The sequence below is a fragment of the Diabrotica virgifera genome, chromosome 2 (genome assembly GCF_917563875.1).
Source record: "Diabrotica virgifera virgifera chromosome 2, PGI_DIABVI_V3a".
In the NCBI taxonomy this organism is placed as follows: domain Eukaryota; kingdom Metazoa; phylum Arthropoda; class Insecta; order Coleoptera; family Chrysomelidae; genus Diabrotica; species Diabrotica virgifera.
The window spans coordinates 65,846,785-65,871,657 of record NC_065444.1 but is presented as its reverse complement, the minus strand read 5'-3'; the positions used below and the strand labels follow the sequence as shown (position 1 = coordinate 65,871,657).

Sequence of the window (24,873 nt, the reverse complement as noted above, 5' to 3'; positions counted from 1 at the left end):
TATTTTTGAAATAAATTCATTTTGATTGCCGTTATCTTTATATTATAATTTAATAATGTTTAATGCACACTATTTGTTAATAAAAATGAGTCTGTAAAACGTGTTTAATGACTAGTGATAGTACAATTACTGATATAATAAAAAAATAAAATAGATACATAAATTAAGTGGCCTAGGACTAATCAACACCTGACATCATTTCACTATTTTCATTTAAATATTTTCAAAATTTGAAGTGTTTTCAATTATTACTTATACACATTCAGTTTTCATTTTAATTTAAACGTGAAGATTATAAAATTTGTCCTTGTTTATATGCTTGAATAACCAGAACCAGACAAAACTATCATTCCACTAGTCAGCCTTCAGAATGGAAGCCTTATCCAATATTTTGCAGCCCTATAAAAATGTAGTGGGACAAACGGCAAGTATTGTTACCATTGCCCAGTTCTTCTCTGGGGCCTTTATATGCAAGGACATTTATAAAAAGAAATCTACAGCTGGAATTCAGGCTGTCCCTTTTATTGGGGGTATAACTATGTAAGTATCTTTCTTAAAACTAGATTATGTGTAAATGTATTAAAGTAGTTTGTTCTTCAGAGTACATTATTAAGTTATCTTCACTGTTTGTGTTGTCATTTTTAAGTGGCTATTTTTGTTGTTATTTTATTAACACGTTGAAGGACAGTGCTTCAAATGTATAAGCAAGTGTTGTGACACTATATGTATTTTGCAAAGTAGAATAGGGAAAATGCAACAACGTCTATAGACGTTGTGTCACATTACATCAATGGAAATTAGACGTCTATAGACGTTCTGTCCTTCAACATGTTAAAGATAATGACATGTATACATTGAATGTTTCTATCAATTGTTGAAACTTAAGAACTTTCTTCTTCTTTAAGTGTCGTCTCCCAATTGAAGGTTGATGTCATCATCATAATCTTTATTTACAGCTGCTCTGAAGAGTTCTATAGAACGGCATTTAAAGTAGTCCCTTAAATTCTTTAACCATGATACTCTCATTATTCCTATACTCCTTTCTCTTCTTATCTTACACCTTCCTCTTCTTATCTTACTCCTTTCTCTTCTTATCTTTCCTTGTATTATCAGTCTTAGCATTTCATATCGCTGTCCCCTCACTACATGCCCCAGATATTGTAACTTTCTTATTTTTATTGTGTTTATTATTCTGTATTCTTTGCCCATTTCCCGCAATACTTCCTTGTTCGTTTTCTCCCATAACCTTGCTATTCTAAGCATCATCTTGTAACACCACATTTCAAGTGACTGTAGCTTATTTATGTGTTCTTGCTTCAATGTCTAGCTTCAAGTCCATATTGCAGTATAGAAAACATGTATTATCTCAGCTCTTACTCTCAATTCTAATCTAAGATTTTTGTTGCAGAGAATTGTTTTCATTTTTACAAATGCATTTCATGCTATTTCTCTCCTGGCCATTATTTCTGTTGTTTGTTCATTATTGTTTGAAATCCAGGTTTCTATGTATTTGTATTTATCAATGCTTTCTATCACTACATTTCCCAAATGTACCTTTGTATCTTTGTTTTCTTAGTTATTACAGTCAAACCCGCTTATTGGAATAGCCTTCGTGCCAAGCAAAAATATTCCTATAACCGGGATATTCTAATACCTGATCATTGATGACTGGTAGAAATAAGTGTACCTACTGAATAGACCTACATAATAATAGTAGGGGAGAGTTGGACAAAACCGTCTGTATCTTTTGCTATGTGAGAGTAGCAAATGTTTGCTGCGGATTGAAATATTCTCAAATGACTTAAGTTTGATATGCCAATGCCAATTTTTAAGAATATTCTTAGATTTTTAAATTTTTTTATTTTTATGAAAATATTGCAAAATACCCAGTTTTGTCCAACCGGTATCGGGTAGTAACTTAATTACCATGTAAAAATACTAATGGGCAGAAAATAAAATATTTATTAAAAGTATGTGAACAAAAATCGAAAATATATGAACAGACGTCACAAATAACAACTTCATTTACATCATCATAGGCACTACAGGTGTCATAAGCCCATTTGGTGCAAAACACACATTTTATCCAGCCTTCCTTCGCATTATAATTTGAAAAGAGTGAATTGTAATATAGACACGCATCGTAATTATTATTATTAGACTAAGAGCCGCTATAGGTGAAATTTCTTAATCATTTTAGGCACGATGGGACCCTATAACTTAAATAGTAGAACCTAAAAGAAAACGTTTGAACATTGTGCTGTCACTTTTCAGTGGCACATGCGTCGACAGTGGCACATCAAACTTTCCACTTATGGACGGGATAAATAAAATAAAAGTTAACAGAACTTACTAACAGAATTAATTTTTTTTTTTATTTTTTTAAGTTCTATGTGATTAACACATAGGATTCATCGTGATTTTAACCCACCACCCCCTTCCCCCTGCCCCCACCATCAAAAACTTCATTTTTCGTTTTTATTTTTTTTTGGTGGGATGCAATCAATTTTAAAGTTTCAAAAAATTCACACGCATAGTTGAGGCTTTTATAAAATATGCCTATTTTTTATAGACCCATAGGTAGAGTGTACATAACCTCAAAAAATTAAAAGATATTTTTTTTTTTCAAAAAAGCGTATAACTTTTTTTGAGGAATAGCTGCCGGTCTAGTTTTTTCTTAATCTTGTGTGTTTTATCAAACACTATATTTTAAATTTTTTTCAGATTTTTCCGTAAGTCTCCCCACCTTCAAAAATCCGAAAAACTGTTTTTTGGGGGGTTTTGGGGGATTTTCCCTATTTTATAGACTTCATAATATATCAAATCAATTTTGTTTGTATAGGTTATATGTAACTTGAAGTAACTGAGTTCTTTAGAATATTTAAAAATCAGAAAAACACGTTCAAACCCCCCAAAACCCCCTTAAAAAACAGTTTTTTGGATTTTTGAAGGTGATCGACGTTACAGAAAAATCTGAAAAAAATTAGAAATATAGTGTTTGATAAAATACACAAGGCTAAGAAAAAATTAGATCTGCAGCTTTCCCCAAAAAAAGTTATATACTTTTTTTCAAAAAAAAAAAAAAATTTAAAATTTTTTTGAGGTTATGTACACTCAACCTACAGGTCTATAAAAAATAGACGTGTTTTATAAAACCCTTAACTATGCGTGTAAATTTTTTGAAATTTTAAAATTGATTGCATCCCACAAAAAAAAATAAAATCGAAAAATAAAGTTTTTGATGGTGGGGGCAGGGAGAAGGGGGGTGGTGGGTTAAAATTACGATGAATCTTATGTCTTAATCACATAAAACTTAAAAAAATGAAAAAAATTTAATTCTGGTAATTAGGGAGGGTATTTTTTAATTTATGTATCCCGTCCATAAGTGGAAAGTTTGATGCGCCACTGTAGACGCATGTGCCACTGAAAAGTGACGGCACAGTGTTCAAACGTTTTCTTTTAGGTTCTACTATTTAAGTTATAGGGTCCCGTCGTGCCTAAAATGATTAAGAATTTTCACCTATAGTGAAAGTCTATATCTTAGTCTATATCTTCCTCCAAACTCTCCAAAGTTTTGTTTTTGGTGCAGCCCTTTTTACCACGTTTTTTCTTTTTTTGTCCAGTTCATTTAGTTTTAATTTTTTTACGACTGGAGATTTTTTTAAATTTTTCCTACTAGCTTTCTTACTAGCTTCTTCAACAGAAGAAGCCACACGTTGTAGTTAACTAGAAGCAAAAAAACCACTGCAGAAACTGGAAGTAACAAGAGGTCTGATAAAATCGGGTACCCGGTTTTGTCGATTTTCAGACTACCCGGTTTTGTTAAACTCGTAAACAAGACACGAAATGTTATTTAAATTTTTAAATTATTATACAATATTCAAAATTTTTGGCCAAATTAAAGGTAATATACTAGGTAACATGTATTAAATTTGGAAATGGCCATTAGTTATTCATTAGAGGAGAAAACAGCTATCAACTACCTTAAAAATCGAGTTTCCTGCATCAAAAAACAGGTGAAGTCTTACTGCTCCGGCTCAGATTACTCAAATGAAGTAGAAATGAATACACGCGACTGTTGGCGGTTTAGGGACACTAATTTTAACATTGTCTAATAGATATCAGCAGACAGTTAGAAGAATTATGGGGTACCCGGTTTTATCAACCTACCCGGTTTTGTCCAACTCTCCCCTACACACTATGTATGTACCTTCATTTACATTATATTTATATGGTTTTAGGTCCTTTTATGTCAATGATACAGCAGTGTAACTTATTATATTAACAAACCAAATTACATTTTCTGTGCATAAATCCATTAATACCTAAGCATGAAATGTGTGCAATATGTAAACATGTATATTAGGGTGCATCGAAAAAATAAAAGTTGGACATGTTATATCTAATAGCGTGAAAAAGTTGCTAGTGTTATTTTTCAGCATATTAGTATTTTTAATTTTTTTTTCTAAGCGAATCTTCTGCCCCCCCCCCCCCCCACCACCTTGAATTTTATTAAATATCTGATTTTTTGGAAATTTCAATTTATATAATTTGGAATAAAATATGTGCTAACTCGATCTAAGATCAATTAAAGAAAACTTAAAATTGCTGTCAATTACAAATTTAAATGATATTTAAAGTTTTATTTGTTTTTTTTTTAGTCTCCCCAACCCCTTTGAAATGTCCCGCTTCGTGAGTCCGTGCATGTAATTTTCACTTATGTTTGGTGCGATGTCTTACTTTGTTATTACTGTTGTTTGTAAATTAAAGATTTTTTAAAATAGATAAACCAGGACTATGGGGAATAAAATGAAGGTGTGCTGTGGATCGCCTCATTTTTGGGCAACCACCAAATATACCTGAACATGTTTTACCGAAATACAAACAAGCGATGAAGTTTTGTGGTTGCAAGAGGATAAAAAACTCAGCAAGAAAGAGCCAGAATTTTCTAATTTTCTGGTATTGCCGAACAGGTTGCAGTTAAATATTAAATTATAGGAAATATGGAAAAAGGCTTTAAATTCAATAATTTAACATACAAGAATTATTCAGCTTTTAAAAGCCTATCATGACAAATATATGAAACTTATGAAACCATTTAAGAACAGGCAAAACAGTGAATTTTACAAAAATAAAATTCAGTGCTTTAAGAACAAAAGTAAAACTAACACGTTTCTATCGTTCAGCATGCAAATGTGACACACTGATTAATTGTCTTTGTAGCAAATCTCAAAAAGTGCCTCAGAATGATCGCGAATTTCTATTAAATCAAAGAGGTCCCAGAAAAATAATGATAAGCTCGATTGATAGGGAAAACAAAAACAAATATAATCAAAGAGAACAATGGTAAAAGAAGAAAGTTACCGACGGCGACGCAAAGACAAAACTTTAGCTCAAGTAAAAAACAGTATTAAGTTTTATTATTAATCGATCGTGGAAGAACACATAACACTTGTACATGAGCCAGGGCGCAAATATTTCGGATATGGGTATCTGCTGTCTGGTATATCAGAAAGTATCAAATCCAGCTATTACATGTGACGAAAAAGTCGTAAATATTGGCGTTAAGGGTAATGTAATCGGCTGTTAGAAGAACATCTTAAAAAACCGCTTCAGTGAAAAGAAGTTTTCCAGTGACCAAATCAAAAAACGTGAGGGTCTTCAAACTTTCTCCTATAAAAATTTTGATTCAAACGACTACTTTGAGATAATTAACTAACAAGAATATTACCTTACAGAACCACCTATATTCTCTAGATTTTCGAGTGAAAATCTGCGAGAGTTTATTAAGAATCCTAACTTAGACCCTTTTAACATTGAGATTGAGAAATGTCACTGCCACAAACAATGTGTAGAACGATGTGTCAAGCTTGTGACACAAGCTTCTCTAGCAGTTTGTGGAGCGTATTCGAGGGATGGATTTATAAAAACTCGAATTGATTCCAGAAAAACTATGCCTCACTTTAATGCTAAATCGGAAGACTTCTTATTTATATACCTAATTTTGTACTTTGCTTTTTATTTATTTCAGTATTAAAAAACTTGGGTGACGTCAGGGAGACGGATAAGTTAGACTATTTTGTTATAAAAAGAATGTTTTAGTATTCGCGGTGTGCAAGTACTTGGAAGGGAAACGAGAAACGACCGTGCGCGAGTCGCGGAGAAATATTGCAACTATCTTAAATAATTCATATTGTCAGTTGAAATTGTCAAATTGACGTATATTTCATATCTTCTGTCATTGAAGCAGAAAAATTATATATTGCTCCACAATATTGATATGATATGCAATTATTATATAAAGGTAAATTTAATTAATTGTATTTTGCTTGCAGTACTGCATTTTAATAACTAATTTTATTTACTACATACAATTGTTTACGTTTGCATAACATAACCTGCATCTTATTTTTTCTTCTTATTATTTTTTTGGACTATGGCCTTGACAATTATCCAGTAACCAGGACTAATATAATTGGCCAATATAATTAAAAGTGCGATTAAAAGTACAGAGCGTAGAAATAGGTGTCGCTTTGCCGAACTTGCACGGTCCCAATACTTTTCTTAAGTAAAATTTTTAATTGCCTTGTGAATCCAGAAAGTATTTTCCGATTTAAACCGAAATTATTTTTTTGAAGTTGTATAAGGTATTACATTTCCCTTACAAAATAAATTCGCATATTAATGTATTTTTTCTAATTTTTAGTTGCCGTGGGGGGCAGAAAATATTTTTTTACTTAACTCAATTTTACTAAAATACTAAATAGTGTGTTAGGCAACTTTTGTGAGCTATTACATTTTCGTTTCGAAATAAAAATTTTTTTTGTCTGTTAACATTTTTCAAAATTTTTAGTGGTCTTGGGGGGCAGAAGATATTTTCCAATTTCGAAAAAATTTTACCAAAATACTTAACAGTTGATTTACTTTGTGAGCAACTTTTGTGAGGTATTACTTTTCCATCGCAAAAAAAATTTTTTTTTTCGCCTTTTTCGATGCACCCTAATGTATATATTATCTTATTTAAAATGCATACGCCAAAATTACTTCTCATTTTTTTTGAAAAATCTTTAAGTTATACAAATTAGAAAAAATTACATTGAATTGGCCCTCCAGAAATCTTCTTATAATATTACAAACGGTTAGGACTTGCCAAATTGGATGGAATATCCACAAAATCGAAAAAATCTTCATCTTTTGCCTCATCTTTCGCTTTAATATTGAGTTGGGTGGTTTCATTGTTTTGTTCTAAATCTTCAGTATCTTCGAAAACCGATTCGTCGGTATACTGCGAAAACCAGATAAATGACAAATTTTAAAATATTGAGTTAAGTATACCAAAATTCTCAGCTTTTTACGCTCTACATACAGGTAAAACCCAATAAATGATACGACTTACCATTCAGCAGATAATTTGTGTAATAAACAAATAAGTTACACGTAACCAACTTTTCATTTTCAAATAAAACAATATATCGCTACTTACTTCCATAAAATCAAAGATCCCTTGCATGTAAAACCAACTAAGCGCACATATATATTAGTGGGACAACAATATGTTTCTACTGCTGTATATCTACCATATTCAGTAAAAAGGTGATACGTGTCTTTAATACAGTGTGATTTATTTTGATTTACAGGTAAAACCTGGTAAGTGATCGCACCTCGATCTTAAATTTAGGTTTAATCAGCTAGGTCTCTTAACTATTTCAAACTAATAGAATATTATTTCTAATATATGCATCTTTCACTAGCATATCGAATATCAAACACAACTGGGACTCTTAATTCAAAATAAAGCACTAAACTTTAAAAACGTTTTTTCTCGATTTCGGTATTTCAACATTTATCTGGTTTTCGTAGTATACCGACGAAATTATCGTCAAAAGAAACAACTCTTAAAAATATTGTTCCTTTATTTGGTCGAATTCTGTGTTTTGATGAATTGGCAGGCAAAAAACGGATTGTTAAAATATTCAAACTCATGTCGGGTTTATAGGTCTGGATCCCGCGTATGAAAAAAAAGTTGATTAATAGCAAGCTGAAAATTTGTTAATAGCTTAAGGGTGTCTAGTCGGATAAACTTTGATATATGGGAACACTGGAACAGGGGCAGTTTTCATTGTGGAACAGGTTAAAAATTTGGAACGGTCAGACTACCAAAACGGCACATTTATTTTGTCCGACAGAATAGACTTAAACTCTCCGAACAGAGATTAAACTCTTATGCAAAAATCAGACTGCTATTTATCACCTGTCATAATTCCTGTCATTTGACATATTCTCCATGTTCCACTCATTAAAACGCCCATTTGGTGATAAATAGCAGTCTGATTTTTGCATGAGAGTTTAATCTCTGTTCGGAGAGTTTAAGTCTGTTCTGTCGGACAAAATACACGTGCCGTTTTCGTGCTCTGACCGTTCCAAATTTGTAACCTGTTCCACAATTAAAACTTCCCCTGTTCCAGTGTTCCCATATATCAAAGATTGTCCGACTAGACACCCTTAAGCTATTAACAAATTTTCAGCTTGCTATTAATCAACTTTTTTTTCATACGCGGGATCCAGACCTATTACGGACTGGGCAGTTATCAATAAAAGAGAACATTTCTATTCTTGTCTGCCATTGTATTGCCAATTAACCAATAAAATTTATAACTGCAAGGAGGTGGGTCGCAATAAAAAATTTTACAAGTTTTGTGAGACAAGTAAAAGTAGGTATTTTATGGCCTGTTGTATTTCGTAAAAGGGTCCAACTGGTGTGTAATAAAGTATTTATTATCTGAAAAATATAATAAACCAGACATAATTTTAATTTTTTTGGAAAATATGAATAAAAAGTTGTTCGTCCACTTGAATAATATTCGATTAAGCGATATTAATTCATTAAAACGTATTCTGATAAGCGGATAAATTTATCAAGGAGTAAATAGAAACGTTTCGGTATCTCAAATTTCTCTTCCTTAAACCGGGATATTCCTATAACCGGTACTCTAATAAGCGGGTTCGACTGTATCATGTATTTGGTCTTTTTTATATTCATTTTTATTCTATATTTTTCACAGAAACTGTTTTTTTTTTTCAGCAGTGCTTGCCCTAATCACAGTGTCATCTGCATATCTTGTTATTATAGCTACATATCTTCCGTTAGTTATTATTCCTTCACTTTGAGATAGTAATGTTTCTTCAAAAATGGCTTCACTATATCTGGACCTCGGAGGTAAACTACATTATGTTGACATGGTGTTGTTTTGAATAAGTTCCTTTAATCCATTTATTTTATTAGTTGTATTATACAAATTTGGTTATATATTATCATTAAAACATGGTCACATTGTTTTTCAAACAAATATGGGATAGGTATATGGTATATTAGACTAGGTGCTATAACTTAAATAGTAGAACCTAAAAGAAAACATATGAACACTGTGCCTTCACTTTTTAGTGGCACATGCGTCGACAATGGCGCATCAAACTTTGTATTTCCTTATCCGGATCCTGGTATATTTCATATAGTTCAAAGTTGTACCTTCTTCGCCAAATTCTGTTTTCTTTCGTGCCCTTATACAGGGTGTAACAAAAATACAGGTCATAAATTAAATCACATATTCTGGGACAAAAAATAGTTCGAATGAACCTAACTTATCTTAGTACAAATATGCACATAAAAAAAGTTATAGCCCTTTGAAGTTACAAAATGAAAATCGATTTTTTCGAATATATCGAAAACTATTAGAGATTTTTTATTGAAAATGGATATTTGGCATTCTTATGGCAGGAGCATCTTAAAGAAAAATTATAGTGAAATTTGTGCTTCCCATAAAAATTTTATAGGGGTTTTGTTCCATAGGGGTTTTGTTCCCTTAAACCCCCCAAACTTTTCTGTACGTTCCAATTAAATTATTATTGTGGTACCATTAGTTAAATTCAATATTTTTGAAACTTTTTTGGCTCTTAGTATTTTTTCGATAAGGCATTTTTTATCGAGTTGTGGTTTCTTTTTTAATATGTTTACATACAAATTTTATGGGGGTTTTGTTCCTTTAAACCCCCCAAATGTTTGTGTACGCTTCAATTAAACTATGACTGCGATACCATTAGTTAAACAAAATGTTTTTAAAACTTTTTTGCCTCTTTGTATTTTTTCGAGAAGGCAACTTTTATCGAGATATGGCTTCTTTTTTAATACGGTTCAAAGTATACCTAAAAATGTAAATCATACATAAATTTTCATATTATTACAAAGTCTCCATAATCGTACTTAACCATACACAAAAATATGTGGAGGATTTGACAAATATTCAAAATATCTCGATAAAAACTGAATTCTCGAAAAAGTACTAAAAGCCAAAAAAGTTTTAAAAATATTGTGTTTAAGTAATGGTACTACAATAATAATTTAATTGGAACGTACACAAAAGTTTAGGGGGGTTTAAAGGAACTAAACCCCCATAAAATTTTTATAGGGTGTCCAAATTTTACTATAATTTTTTGTTAAGATGCTACTGTCATGAGAATGTCATATGTCCATTTTCAATAAAAAATCTTTAATAGTTTTCGATATATTGGAAAAAATCGATTTTCATTTTGTAACTTCAAAGGGTTGTAACTTTTTTTATATGCACATTTGTACTAAGGTAAGTTAGGTTCAATCAAACTATTTTTGGTCCTAGAATATGCGATTAAATTTATGACCTGTATTTTCGTTACACCCTGTATATGTGTCGCAAGATTTTTCTTTCAAAGGTGGCTAGCAATGTTTCCTCTCTTTTAGTGAGTGTCCAGGTTTCACATACGGCTCAGAAACCTGGACACTCACTAGAAGAGAGGAAACATTGCTAGCCACCTTTGAAAGAAAAATCTTGCGACACATATATAAGGGCACAAAAGAAAACGGACTTTGGCGAAGAAGGTACAACTTTGAACTATACGAAATATACCAGGATCCGGATATCATAACATTCATTAAAATAGGACGGCTGCGTTGGATGGGACATGTAGAAAGAATGGAAGAAGGCGAAATACCAAACAAAATATTCAAACAGATGCCAGTAGGAAAAAAAAAACAAGAGGAAGACCGAAGCTGAGATATTTAGAACAAATAGAAAATGATATAACTTTAAAAATAAAAAACTGGAGAAAAAAAGCACGAAACAGATCAGAGTGGAGAAGAATCCTGGAACAGGCCAAGACCCAGAAAGGGCTGTCGAGCCAGTGATGATGATGATGATGATTATCATTAAAACATGGTCACATTGTTTTTCAAACAAATATGGGATAGGTATATGGTATATTAGACTAGGTGCTATAACTTAACTAGTAGAACCTACAAGAAAACATATGAACACTGTGCCGTCACTTTTTAGTGGCACATGCGTCGACAGTGGCACATCAAACTTTCCATTTATGGACGGGATAATAAATTAAAAGGTCCCTCCCTCATTAAATAATAAGACTCAGCATAATTTTAACCCACCACCCCTTCCCCACCATCAAAAACTTCATTTTTCGTTTTTATTTTTTTTTAGGTGGGATGCAATCAATTTTGAAATTTCAAAAAACTCAGGCATAACTGAGGCTTTTACAAAACATGTCTATTTTTTATAGATCCGTAGGTTAAGTGTACACATAACCTCAAAAAAATTTTTATTTTTTTTTTGAAAAAAGTGTATAACTTTTTTTTGGAGGTGACTGGAGGTATAATTTTTTTTATTTTGTGTATTTTATCAAACACTATGATTTCAATTTTTTTCAGATTTATCCGTAAGGTTTGCCACCTTCAAAAATCTAAAAAACTTTTTTTTGGGGGGTTTTTGGGGATTTTTCCTAGTTCTTCAAAATAGATCACATCAATGTTTCTTTTATAGGTTATATCTAAATTGAAGTAATTGAGTCCTATGGAACATTTAAAAATGGGAGAAACACGTTCAACCCCCCCCCCCCCAAAACAACAGTTTTTTTGGATTTTTGAAGGTGGCGAAGATTATGGAAAAATCTGAAAAAAATTAAAAACATTTTGTTTGATAAAATACATAAAATAGAAAAAAATTAGAACTCCAGCTACTTCCAAAAAAAGTTATAGGTACGCTTTTTCCAAAAAAAAAAGAATGTGTGTGTACTTTGTACTCACGTAAGAAGTTATACTTCTATTATATGATTTCAACGAAATCAATATACTTTAAACAGTTTATTTATATTGTATTTAAATATTAAACTAATTTTAATACTCACTACTTTCCAAAAATTTCTATTAAAACCAGTGGCGGCTGGTGACTCAAAAATTTGGTGCAGTATTTTTTGGTTTTTTTTAATTCAATATCTTTTAATCGTTGTATTTTACAACGAGGCTTTTAGTTTGATATTTTACACCATATATTTATTCATTATATATCTATTAAAAAATAATAAAGAACTTACCGATTTTCTTTTCAAATTGAAGATAAATCCAATTATATCAAAAATAGCAATGGTACATTATGGCACACTAGTAATTGTTTTATAGTTTATGTTTTTAGTAGAATTTTATCGATAAATACGCGAAACTAAGGAATGCAAACGAAAAAACACTACAAACAAAATCGCCACAACAATAATTGCATTATAGGGTCTTACGAACTAACTACACACAGAGCCAAATATATTATTTTTTTTTATAAATAAGCTCGATTCGTCGATTTTTTTTTAAAGCAAACTTGTCTATAACTTTTTCATTAAAGTTTGGTATTTCTTTTATAAGTGTTTTTTCTACTGACAACATGGTTAATGCTACAAGTCGGTCTTCAGTCATGGAATTTCTCAAGAATGTTTTAATCCGTTTTAAACTCGAAAAGCACCTTTCAGCTTCTGCCGTACTCATGGGCACTGTAATTAGAATTTGAAGCAGTTTTACAGTTTCTTGAAAAGGCTCTGTTAAATTATTTTCAATTAAAAATTTTAAAAAAGGTATTGCCCCATTAATGTCTCTACAGTCTCTTCTAAAATAAATAACAGATAAATCAGTCTTCAAGCGCTCCCTATCTAAATTTGGATATGACGCGCAAGTCAGGCTTAAATTATCATCTGGGAAATTAGCACAATAATTATCAAATTGCTCAGGATAAAGCAATGAAGTTGCAAGTAGGTGATTTTTAAAAGCAAATCTATCATTTGCACAATTTATGATTATATCACAAACTTCGATAGATGCTCTCCGATGATCTACTGGACTGTTATCCTTCCGTAACCTTTTAGTTGGTAATGGTTCAACGCATAAACTAGAACCTTGGTATCATCTATTGAATTTCTAACTGAATTCATGTATCTTTCGAAATCTGTCACCTTTTTATTGATTTCCAAAGGATCCGTTTTAGTCTTTTGAAGGGCATTATACAAAACGTCTACTTGTGGCATTACGCGATGGAAAAATGTTAACCAAAAAACAAAATTTTGATCCACTAGTATTCTTCGAATGGAAGACGCTGAACTACAGACAGCTGCCTTATCAAACGATTCTTCTATTTCTTCCATACATTCCATAAAAGAAGATCGATGTTCAAACACAACATTAACAGTTCGAATATTGAAGTTCCAGCGAGTTGCAGCGCCATGAGGAATTTTCTTTTGGACGATTTTATCTAAAACTGCCACTCGTTGTGGCGAATTTTTAAAAAAGGTAGGGATTTCATTTAAATTTCCAAAAAAAAGTCTAACTTGAGAGTTTTCGGAACAAGCCTTAGACATTATTAAATTTAATTGATGCGCGTAACAGTGTACAAAATGAGCAAATGGATATTTTTCTTTGATTCTGGCTTGAACTCCTGCGTGCTGTCCACACATGACCGCTGCCCCATCATAACTCTGAGCAATTAGTTTATTATTTGAGTTTTCCAGGATAGGATCCAAAACACTGAAAATGTTTTTGCTTAAAGTATCTGCATTTAATTTTGAAGGTACCAAAGATGTCCAAAATCGTTCTACCGGTGCTCCATTTCGACAATATCTAAATACTACAACCATTTGTGATTTTGCTGAAATGTCTGTAGTCTCGTCGGCCATGACAGCTAGATATGGAGATTCCCGAATTTCCTCCAAAATTTTATCCTGGCATAATTCCAACATGCAGTCCAAAATATCATTTTGAATTTCTTTAGAAATGCCCTTAAAAACCGTCGATTCTTCCAAGTGTTGTGCTAAAATTCTATCCAATTCAGCAGTAAAATTTATGAGGCCGCGAAAAATTCCAGGATTGTCGGATGTTTGTGTCTCGTCGTGTCCCCGAAGCGCCAATTCGAAAACACTACAAAATTTTATGCAGTCTATAATTTTTGAGAGAACATACCTATTTTTTGTTACAGCTTCATTGAATTTTTGAATATTTATCCAGTATGCAGAATCTAACTGTTCTTTAATATTCACGGAGCCTAATAAAGCATATTCCATTTGATTGTGCAAATGATGCTTAGAAGTTTCGTGCTTTTTTATTTTATCACTTAAATGTACTAAGTCTGTTACACCAACTTGCGTCCATGACTTATCACCTCCAAAGAGTACACAAGGAAAACAGAAAAGAGCGTTTTTTCTGTTGCAGCCACATATCCAACTATTTCTCGTATAAATATCGCAATTAAATTGTCGTTTGTAATTTTTCCCTCGGCTTGATCCTTCTTTTTCGATTTTAATATCCGGCAAAGGACGTCCTTTGCATTTTAATTCTAGTTTTTCGTCATAAGAATATTTAAAGAATCTCTTAACATTAATCAAATTATAAATAACATCCATCCTGAACAGCACTTTTATTCTCATATACTTAATATAAATACCGAATTACGTGCAGGACAACTTATTTTAACAGTCGTCGCGTCGCGATCACCGATTATTTAAAATTACAATAAACGTAGGTTTCTACACACTAGTTCGAACTGCGACAAATGCAGCTCAAATATTGCTTTCAGTCGTCGCCTGAAAAGTGTAGGCGAGGGTTGAGCGGGTGTTATCGGGGATATCTTTAACAGTTCACAGCTCGGAGTAGCACCGGTCCGGTCAAATAAGTGGGACTTGCTATCGCCATGAGATGCGACGGACGACAGATTAAAATAAAGGCGGCCATGCACGAAAACCATCTAAATGAATTTAGATTTTATAAGTAGTGATATTTTTTATTTAATTTTCAAAGTAATTTTGTTTGGATTATTTTGGTGGTTCTGCAGCTCCGCAGCACTTATATACCAACCGCCACTGATTAAAACAATACCCAAAATTAAAAAAATAAAAGAATAAAACACACGCAAACACATTGAAAAATGAAACAAAGAAATGACTTCTGAACAATAATTGTTGACAAAAATTTTAACTAAATACGTATTTTCTGAAAAAAAAAATATAATAAATATACTTACAATCATAAAATGTATAAAATAAATAAAAAAAAAATAAAAATTTGCATTGGGAATTGAACCTGCGTCTATAAGGTTGTTAGATTTTTAACTCACCGCACGCAGAACTTAGCTAGCGAGACATTTGAATGATGTAGGAAGATATAGCAACTAAACGTTTTAAACTTTTTTGACAGTTGTTTATTCTCTTAGTTTAATTAAATAAGTTTGATTCTTGCGGAATTAAAATATTAAAATACAACAAAATATAGACTAAAAAAGCAATTTATTAGATATGAAGATTGGTAGAAATTGTATTGGTAATCAAATTATGTAAATCAAAGCATTACCCACTATTAGCTAGGTACCTACATTTTCCAAATAGGTATGTAGGTCCTAATCTTTTATTACAATACTGAAACATTTAAAATTATGTACCTGTTGCTTTTAAAAACTATTTAAAAAGTCACTACAATTATAAACTTGCTTTTTGTGTCTGTCCTCACAACAATAAAAACTAATATACTACATACAATTTGTTTACCCATAACCATTGACGTATTAATAAAATAACCGACATATTGAACAATTGTTGACAGGTCATTGTAATTACCCAATCAGAGGACGTATAACGTTTAAGCTGCGCGCGCCGGGTACCAAGATTTTGATGATTTCGCGCACATATAAATTTACTACCAACGCGCCTAAAGAAGTATCACTTCAAAAAATAAAACATTTTGAGGTTATGTACACTCAACCTACGGATCTATAAAAAATAGACATGTTTGGTAAAAGCCTCAACTATGTCTATAAATTATTTGAAATGTTAAAATTGATTGCGTCACACCTAAAAAAAAAATAAAAACGAAAAATGAAGTTTTTGATGGTTGGTGGAAGGTGGAAGGGGGTGGCGGGTTAAAATTACGGTGAGTCTTATTTGTTAATCACATAGAACTTAAAAAAAAATGGAATTATGGGAGTGAGGGAGGGTACGTTTTAATTTATTTATCCCTTCCATAAGTGGAAAGCTTGATGCGCCACTGTCGACGCATGTGCCACTAAAAAGTGATGGAACAGTGTTCAAACGTTTGCTTTTAGGTTCTACTATTTAAGTTATAGGGTCTTATCATGCCTAAAATGATTAGCAAATTTCACCTATAGCTGCTCTTAGTCTATATCAGATTTTTAAAACATTCACAGTACTCTACTGCACAGTTGCTCGAAATGACAGTGTAGTTTACCTCCGAGGTCCAAATATACATTAAATAGTAATGAAGACATAATACATCCCTGCCTAATTCCTTTCCTGATTTTAATTTATCGACGGTTTGTTATCTACTTATTACAATTTGTGCTCTTTGATTCCAGTAAAGGTTTATTATTTTTTTTAAGTGCCTTTTGTCTATGTTTTTTGTCTTTAGAATTTGTAATTATTTTTCATGTCCTACTTTGTCAAATGCTTTTTTTAAAATCAATGTAACAAATATGCACATTCACATTCATATCCATGCGTCATCTAGCTATCATATTAAAAGCAAATATCATATTTGATTCCTAGTCCATTTCTGAACCCAAACTGACTATCAAGTATTCTTTCTTCCAGCTTTTTTTATTTATATGACCATCTATTGTTCCGTATTCACTGCAATCATTAGTGCTTGTATTTTTACAAAGCACAGGGATAGCACAAAAGGTGGAGAGTAACCATTGTGTCAGTATGTATATGTATATATTTTAAGCTGCTGTATAATGTACCCCCTTGTTTTTCTATGTATAAAATCACTTAAATCTAATTCACTTTCCCATAAGACAACTTTTGAATGTTAAATATTCATTGAAGGGTGGCAACGTTGAGCAATACACACAATGGCGTATGCGGATGACCTCGTTATTATGGCACCTACAGCAAAACAACTGCAAGAAAATTTGGCTATATGGAATAATAAAGCATTCAGAGACAGAGGACTAATAATAAATGCCAGGAAAACACAAGTAATGAGTATACCGCATCAACAAGATTTCCAAATCACAATAGACGATGAAACAATTGAACAAGTGTCATGGTTCAAATACTTAGGAGGGTTCATTAACGAAAATGGAAATTTTGAAACAGAAGTAGACAGCAGAATAAGAAACACCGAAAGACTTTTTCATGTTTTAGGGAAGGCTCTGCTCAATAACAGGGTTGTTTCGTTTTAAACAACTGTTTTAAACATGTTTTAAACATGTGTAAATGTTTAAAACAGTTTAAAACACTTAAATTAAACAAGTGCTTTTTTCATTTTCTTTGTTAAAATAATAAATAAACATGAAAAAAATTCTTAAATACATTATACAAACTTTTTAACATACATATTATTTATTTATTAATAACCGGAACTTAACAAAATTGGAAAACTTAAAACATTTTGCATACAAGAGTTAATAAATTTCTCAAAACTGTTCCAGTCTCATAGCAATCTTGTAATGGTAGGGGAGCAAAGTATGCTAAATGTGCAGTCACTCGAGCGCTTTGGAGACCTATTGGGTTGTGAAGAGTAGGTCCTAAAACCAAAAAAGTTAAGTAACATTTTCCATTTTAGTGGGCGCTTGCCATTTTTTAATTTAATTTTCCATTTCCAACAATCGTTTTTTCCGATTGTAACGCCATCTATGTATAATTCGAAAAAATGTTTCGAATAAAAGTTACTTATTTTTTCGTAAAAAATCCAAATCTGCAATAAAAAATGGGGGCTCCTATTTAAGATTTTAAAGTAACCCCCCACCCCTTCTCCGTGGGGGGGTCGTGTTTGGTGCCATTCGATAGATTTTTAAAAAATATTAAATAAGTGTATTTTACAGTTTTTCGATCTGATGTTCATTTCGCGAAATATCGCGGAATTCGTATTTAAAATATTAAATTTACCCCCCACCCCTCTCCGTGTGAAGTCGTGTTTGGTATCATTCGATAGATTTTTAAAAAATATTGAGAACATATTTTTTAGTTTTTCGATCTGTCATTCATTTCGCGAAATATTCGCTTTTTTCTTGTGAAATTTTGGGACTCGCCCATTTCCTTACGCCCGGCTCAAATCGTCAGATTTTTGAAATATACACTCTTTTGCATGTACTTAACTTACCTTATCTTAATCTGACAGTTTCGAGTTTTTTTAAGGATAGCTTTTTTTTTCGGGCCCCCCTTAACGAACTCCCCTGTGTTAAGAGCCAATATATGGTAGAGGTACATCTGCAGGGTACCAGGTTTCTCCCCATATGATAATCTGACGCGCTCGAGTAACTGCAAAAATCCCCGCTTGGGCTCCCCTACCATAATCTAAAATTGTATTAATCTGAAATCATATCTGATCAGTCACGTCATCACTGATGCAATTAAGCTCGTTAAAAATTGAAACCAACTTAGCAGCTTTGACATTGACTAGCCGATTACGTAGTTTGGAATGGTAAACTGTATGTTGAGGAGAAGAGTATTTCTATGTTGGCTGACAATGCATTAGCTGTGTGGAGCTGTTGAACAAGTTCCAATGCTGTAGTATTTATATTTTTCATAGAACGCCACCATGTCTATGGTATTACATTCTCAATTAAATGGTTAAAGAACGTATATGGTTTAAAGGGTACACACTTTGCCTAGTAATTAATAATAATTGGCAATGCTCCTGGATGATAATTAATAATGGATGGATGATAAGTTTATTTCCACTAAAGCGCTTATCAAGCATATTTGCCAAAAAATGAGCTGGGGTCAAAGCCATTTCCATCCGCTCCTTGAGCTCCTTCGTATCATGTACAAAACTTCGCCATTTACATGTTTCAAAAAAACACTAAACACCACAAAATAACTTACAGTAGGCGTTATTGCAATAGCCAACTTGCAATGCGAATTGATAAATAGTAAATAGTCTGGAGTTCCCCCAGGCAATGTATCTTTCTTCTTCTTGGTCTTCTTATTATTATTAAAATCAAAGTTATTAATATTATGTTTAAGAAAATATGATTTAAACAATGTTTTTTTCTAAGTTTTATTTGTTTAAAACATAAAATTAAAAAAACGCATGTTTAAAACAAAAAAACGTTTAAAACAAAAAAAAACATGTGTTGAAGGTCTTTAATTCCATCTACATACGTGCCGACACTAACTTATAGCAGCGAATCATGATAATAAACCAACGTAATGCTTCGAGAATACAGTCTGTGGAGATGAAATACCTAAGGAGAGTACTTATAGTCTCCAGGAGGGATCGTATCAGAAACGAGGATATCAGAAAGCGCTTGCAAACAAAAGCAGTTCTAGATAGAGTTCAAGAAAATTAGCTGCGATGGTTTGGCCACCTGAATCGAATGCCAAATGAGAGACTTCCCAAAATAGTCTGGGAGTGTAAGGCGCAAGGCAAAAGAAAAAGAGGCAGACCTCAGCTAACATGGAACAACACCATTGAGAAGGCTTTAACGAAAAGAAATATAGACTTCAGGCAAGCAAAAACTTTGACAAACAACAGAAGAGAATGGAGAAGAACTTAATACTGCAGCGCCACGATAAAAGAGTCATAATTTATTTTTAGATTTTAGTTAGGCTGTATGTAATTATTATATAAGTTTATATTTATTTTTGAAATGTAAAATTTGATTTTCGACACTGGCGTCAGCCGGTAAAAGAAATAAAGATTATGTATATATGTATGATTCATTGAACACGATATAAAAACATTTTTCTTTTAATTTCAGTGGTATATTAATGCTAAAACTAGCACTTTTGATGAACGATGCTGCCATGCTCCAAGTCAATGTTGCTGCCATTGGGTTGAATGTACTATACCTTGCATTTTACTACTATTATTCTGCTGATAAATATAACGAAGTATTAAAACCTGGCAGTGTGGGAGTCGCAATTGTTGCTGTTTTTATCGGATATTCACTTGTTGAAGCTCCAGAATTACTCGAATATAGATACAGTTTGGTGGTGACAATTTTAATGCTGGCGTTAATTGGAGCTCCACTGTTAGATGTAGTGAGTATATTTTTTATGGATGCATATGTTAAGAAATTTTTACATAAAACATGCCAGAGATTACAATAATTATAAAGGGCCTAGCCGGGTAAGATGATGAAAAGTGCCCTCAACTCGATTCGAATTCCATATGGGTCACCGTTTAGCATATATAGTGAAACTAACTTTCTGAAATTTTTAGCCCCCTAGGTGGTCATGTGACCCACCTAGAGCCTAATTAGGGTTTTTATGTTTTTATTTATTTTTTTTAAGGGCCGGCGTAGCCGAGTGGTAGTGTGCTAGACTAGCGTGCCGGTGGTCCGGAGTTCAAATCCTACCGCCGGCAAGAACAACTAGACATTTTTAAATGTTTATAGGCCTCAGGTCGACTCAGCCTGAATAAAATGAGTACCTTGGGTAAAACCAGGGGTAATAATAGGCGGTTGAAGCGTAGCACTGGCCCTGTTACCTTCCTTGTATACCGTAGGCCCTAGATGTAGCAGACTACCCTGCTATACTCCCAAAGCCACGTGAGCGGTATAAAACGGGAGACTATTATTATTATGTTTTTATTTTTTATCTCAGCCGCATCGAGAACTAGCGAAAGACTTTAAATAAAAAAGTTGTAAGCTTTACAAAGTTTTGTCCGAAAATTTTTTTTTTATTTTTGGCGGGAAATTTAAATTTTAGAACGATTTTAAAATTTTAAATGAGTATAAAAAAATAACTAAGACATTCGTTTTCACGAAAAAAATATATAACATGTATTTTTGCATAATGTTTTACCCTGAATTTTTTAAAATTTTTAAAATTGGTGAAACGTACCTTTAAAAATAAAAAACACATTTTTTCGGTTTTTTTTTTTCGTTTTTGATACATTTTTATACATATTTTTCAAAAAAGTAACACCGTTACTGGAGTAGGTAAAAAACTGAAAAATAATTGGGGTTTGCTTAATAAAAATTTTAGTAACGCCATCCATTTTCAACATACAGGGCTCAACATACAGGTTGAAGAAAACAAAATTTTACACATTTTTTACGATTTTGCCGAAACTATTGGCAACATTTTAATAAAACTTGGCGGGTTTTAAGAGGTAGTTATTGTGCATGCTTTGACATACAATTAAGGATTTGATATTCATCATTGGCGCGCTTAGGGGTAATGGTCTGAACTTTTCAAAAAAAAAAGATAGTACGCCACTGACATATTTCAAATTAACAATCATTTTTGAATTCCTCGTTCAATTTGCAATAAAAAAACTATCTTCTCATTTTTTCATACGAGGCGCCGTTTTGCTGCAAAAAATAAAATATCTTCACGCTTCCTAAGTATTCGAATTAGTTTTTATAAAGGATGTACGAGTTTATGTAGATGTAGTAACTACTAAAGTAGTATTTTATTTCATAGAAGTTCGAATACTTTGTAAGGGTTAAGATGTTTTATTTTTTGAATAAAATTGGCGCGTCGTATGAAAAAATAGGAAGATAGATTTTTTGTCACAAATTGAACGAATAATTCAAAAACGATTGTTAATTTGAAATAGGTCAGTGGCGTACTATCTTTTTTCTTTAAAAAGTTCAGACCATTACCTCTACGCGCGCCAATGATAAATACAAAATTCTTAGTTGTATGTCAAAAAATGCATAACAACTACCTCTTAAAACTCGCCAAATTTTATTACAATGTTGGCAGTAGTTTCGGCAAAATCGTAAAAAATGTGTAAAATTTTGTTTTCTTCAACGCCCTGTATCTTGAAAATGGATGGCATTACAAAAAATTTTTATTAAGCAAATCCCAATTATTTTTCAGTTTTTTACCTATTCTAGTGACGGTGTTACCTTTTTTGAAAAACATGTATAAAATTGTATCAAAAAACGAAAAAAAGCCGAAAAAATGCATTTTTTATTTTTAAAGGTGCGTTTCACCAATTTTAAAAATTTGAAAAAATTTAGGATGAAATATTATGCAAAAATACACGTTACATATTTTTTTCGTGAAAACGAATGTCTTAGTTATTTTTTTATACTCATTTAAAATTTTAAAATCGTTCTAAAATTTAAATTTCCCGCCAAAATTTTTTTCGGACAGAACTTTTTAAAGCTTACAACTTTTTTATTTAAAGTTTTTTGGTAGTTCTCGATGGGGCTGAGATAAAAAATAAAATCATAAAAACCCTAATTAGGCTCTAGGTGGGTCACATGACTACCTAGGGGGCTAAAAATTTCAGAAAGTTAGTTTTACTTATATATGCTAAACGTTGACCTATATGGAATTCGAATCGACTTGGGGGCACTTTTCATCATCTTACCCGACTAGGCCCTTTGTTAGTTGCAGAAAAGAAAGTGTCTAGCTGGTTAAGATAGTAAAAAATGCACCTAGCGATGTTCCAAAAATAAAAATATGTTGTTCTACATCAAATAGTATTCGATCAAAAAAATTTTTAGACCTCTAGCCCCACCCATAATGTAAAAAAAAATTAAAGATAAAAATTAACAGATTTGTTACTACGGCACTGTATGATATTATACCTGTTTCAGTTGTGTCCGAATTAAATACTAGTTTTAGTATAAAGTGCTCAAGTTTAATTTGTTTCGAGTATATCAAGGTATTTATAAACAGTTTATTTATCACTGCAGCATTTTGAACGCATAGTTAATATTTCTGTTATCGAGTATTTTGTGCGAATTTCAAATATAACCTCAACAATTCAACTTCGATTTCCACGATTTCTTATCAATTAGCAATTTAATTGCTTTGATAATTTACCAGTGGCGTATCTCTTGCTATTTACCTAACGGATTTGTATATCCAAGATGCCTTCAAAAATTGCTTGTAAATGTTGTGAATTATCATTTGATGGCCATCTTATGGTTACATGCTGTGTTTGTAAGGATACCTATAAACATTCCTGTGTTGATATTACTTCAAATGAAGTACGCATTCTAAATGGTAATAAAGGATGTGATTGGACATGTGTGGGTTGTAGAGGTATTGGTAAAGATCTCAATGAATTAAAGGCCCTTATTATTCAACTCCAGAAAGACATAAAAGACTTAAATGCAGAAAAAGCTAAAACCGAAACTTCTGTAGATTTTGAAGATTTGGTATCGGAAGTAACCGATAGACTAAAGCGTAAGAAAAATGTCATGTTCTTTAATGTTGCTGAACCGGAACAAAATACACCATCCCAAGAACAAGCTAATTACGATAAAGAAGTTATTTCAAGTATACTAACTTCATTGTCTCCAGAGCTGTCAAACATTAATATGAGTATCGTTAGACTGGGTACTGCCGATAAGTCAAAAAATAGGCCAATTAAGATTACAGTTGAAAATGAAGATATTGCGAGGAAAATATTAATAAACTCTAATAAACTTAAAGCAGAGAAAAATTACACAAATATAGGGATTTCTGCGGATCGTACTAGACGGCAATTAGAATATTATAAAAAAGTTAAACAAGAGCTATACGATAGGAAAAACTCTGGTGATACTAACTGTCGGATAAAATATATCAACGATGTTCCAAAAATAGTATCTTTAAACTAAGTCAACCCTACAGTATCTGTAACGAAGAAATCAAAGTTTAGTATCAAAACGTCAGAGGACTTAACAGTAAAATAGACATGTTCTCTTCAAGTGTGAGTGATTGCGAATATAGTGTTGTAGCATTAAGTGAAACCTGGTTGAAACCGGAAGTAAATTCTAGTGAATTATTTCCGGGTAACTATGAAGTTTATCGAAGTGATCGTAAATTTGATCAAGTGGGGTTAACTTGTGGGGGTGGTGTACTTTTTGCTGTAGATACTAGTATTAAGTCTGAGTTAGTTGATACGTCACTGTTTGCTGAAAATTTTCCCGAAATCGACTTCTTGGTGTGCAAATTGTATATATCTTTCAAATCTTTTTATTTGGCAGTTATTTACATTCCACCATCTATATCGCTTGATGAGTTTGACAGTTTTTTAGAAGTTTTTGAGGATTGGAATATTTTGAATTCGGTTAGGGTTATGATAATTGGTGATTTTAACTGCCCAAATTATGTGCAAAATAATCTTAATGATCGTAAAACAAATTCCATTAACAACTTATTAGCGTTTTATAACATGAAACAATACAACAATATTCCAAATAATCACAATAAATTACTGGATTTAATAGTTTCAAATATTGATTGTTCTGTATCTCGTGATGCTCTTCCACTGGTACACGAAGATGCGTACCACCCCTCTTTATCAATTGAACTTAAAGCTATCTTTACTAAACAAAACAATTTTGATGCAAGCATGAGTGCTAAAACTTATAACTTTAAAAAAGCCGACTATATGTCAATGTATATTGAATTCTTTTACACCGACTGGGCTTTTCTGGAAAATTTCAGCAACGTCAACCAAGCATTGCAAAATTTCTATGATAGGTTTTATGAAATCATTGATAGCCATGTGCCAGTTTATAAAAATTTTAAGCATAAATATCGTAGTTGGTATTCAAGTGAGGTCATAAAACTTATTAAGGAAAAAGCTAAATTACATAAAAAATT

General features: G+C 32.1%; 1 protein-coding gene across 1 annotated transcript in view; it reads left to right on the top strand.

Moving 5' to 3' along the window:
- Window positions 1–24: 24 nt before the first annotated feature.
- Window positions 25–24,873, top strand: part of LOC114340295 (sugar transporter SWEET1) — a 36,740-nt gene continuing 11,891 nt past the window's right edge. The window contains exons 1-2 of the mRNA XM_050642631.1: window positions 25–540; window positions 20,070–20,352. Coding sequence (XP_050498588.1) covers window positions 371–540; window positions 20,070–20,352 — 453 coding nt within the window. The 5' untranslated portion in view covers window positions 25–370. The remainder of the gene's footprint in view (window positions 541–20,069; window positions 20,353–24,873) is intronic.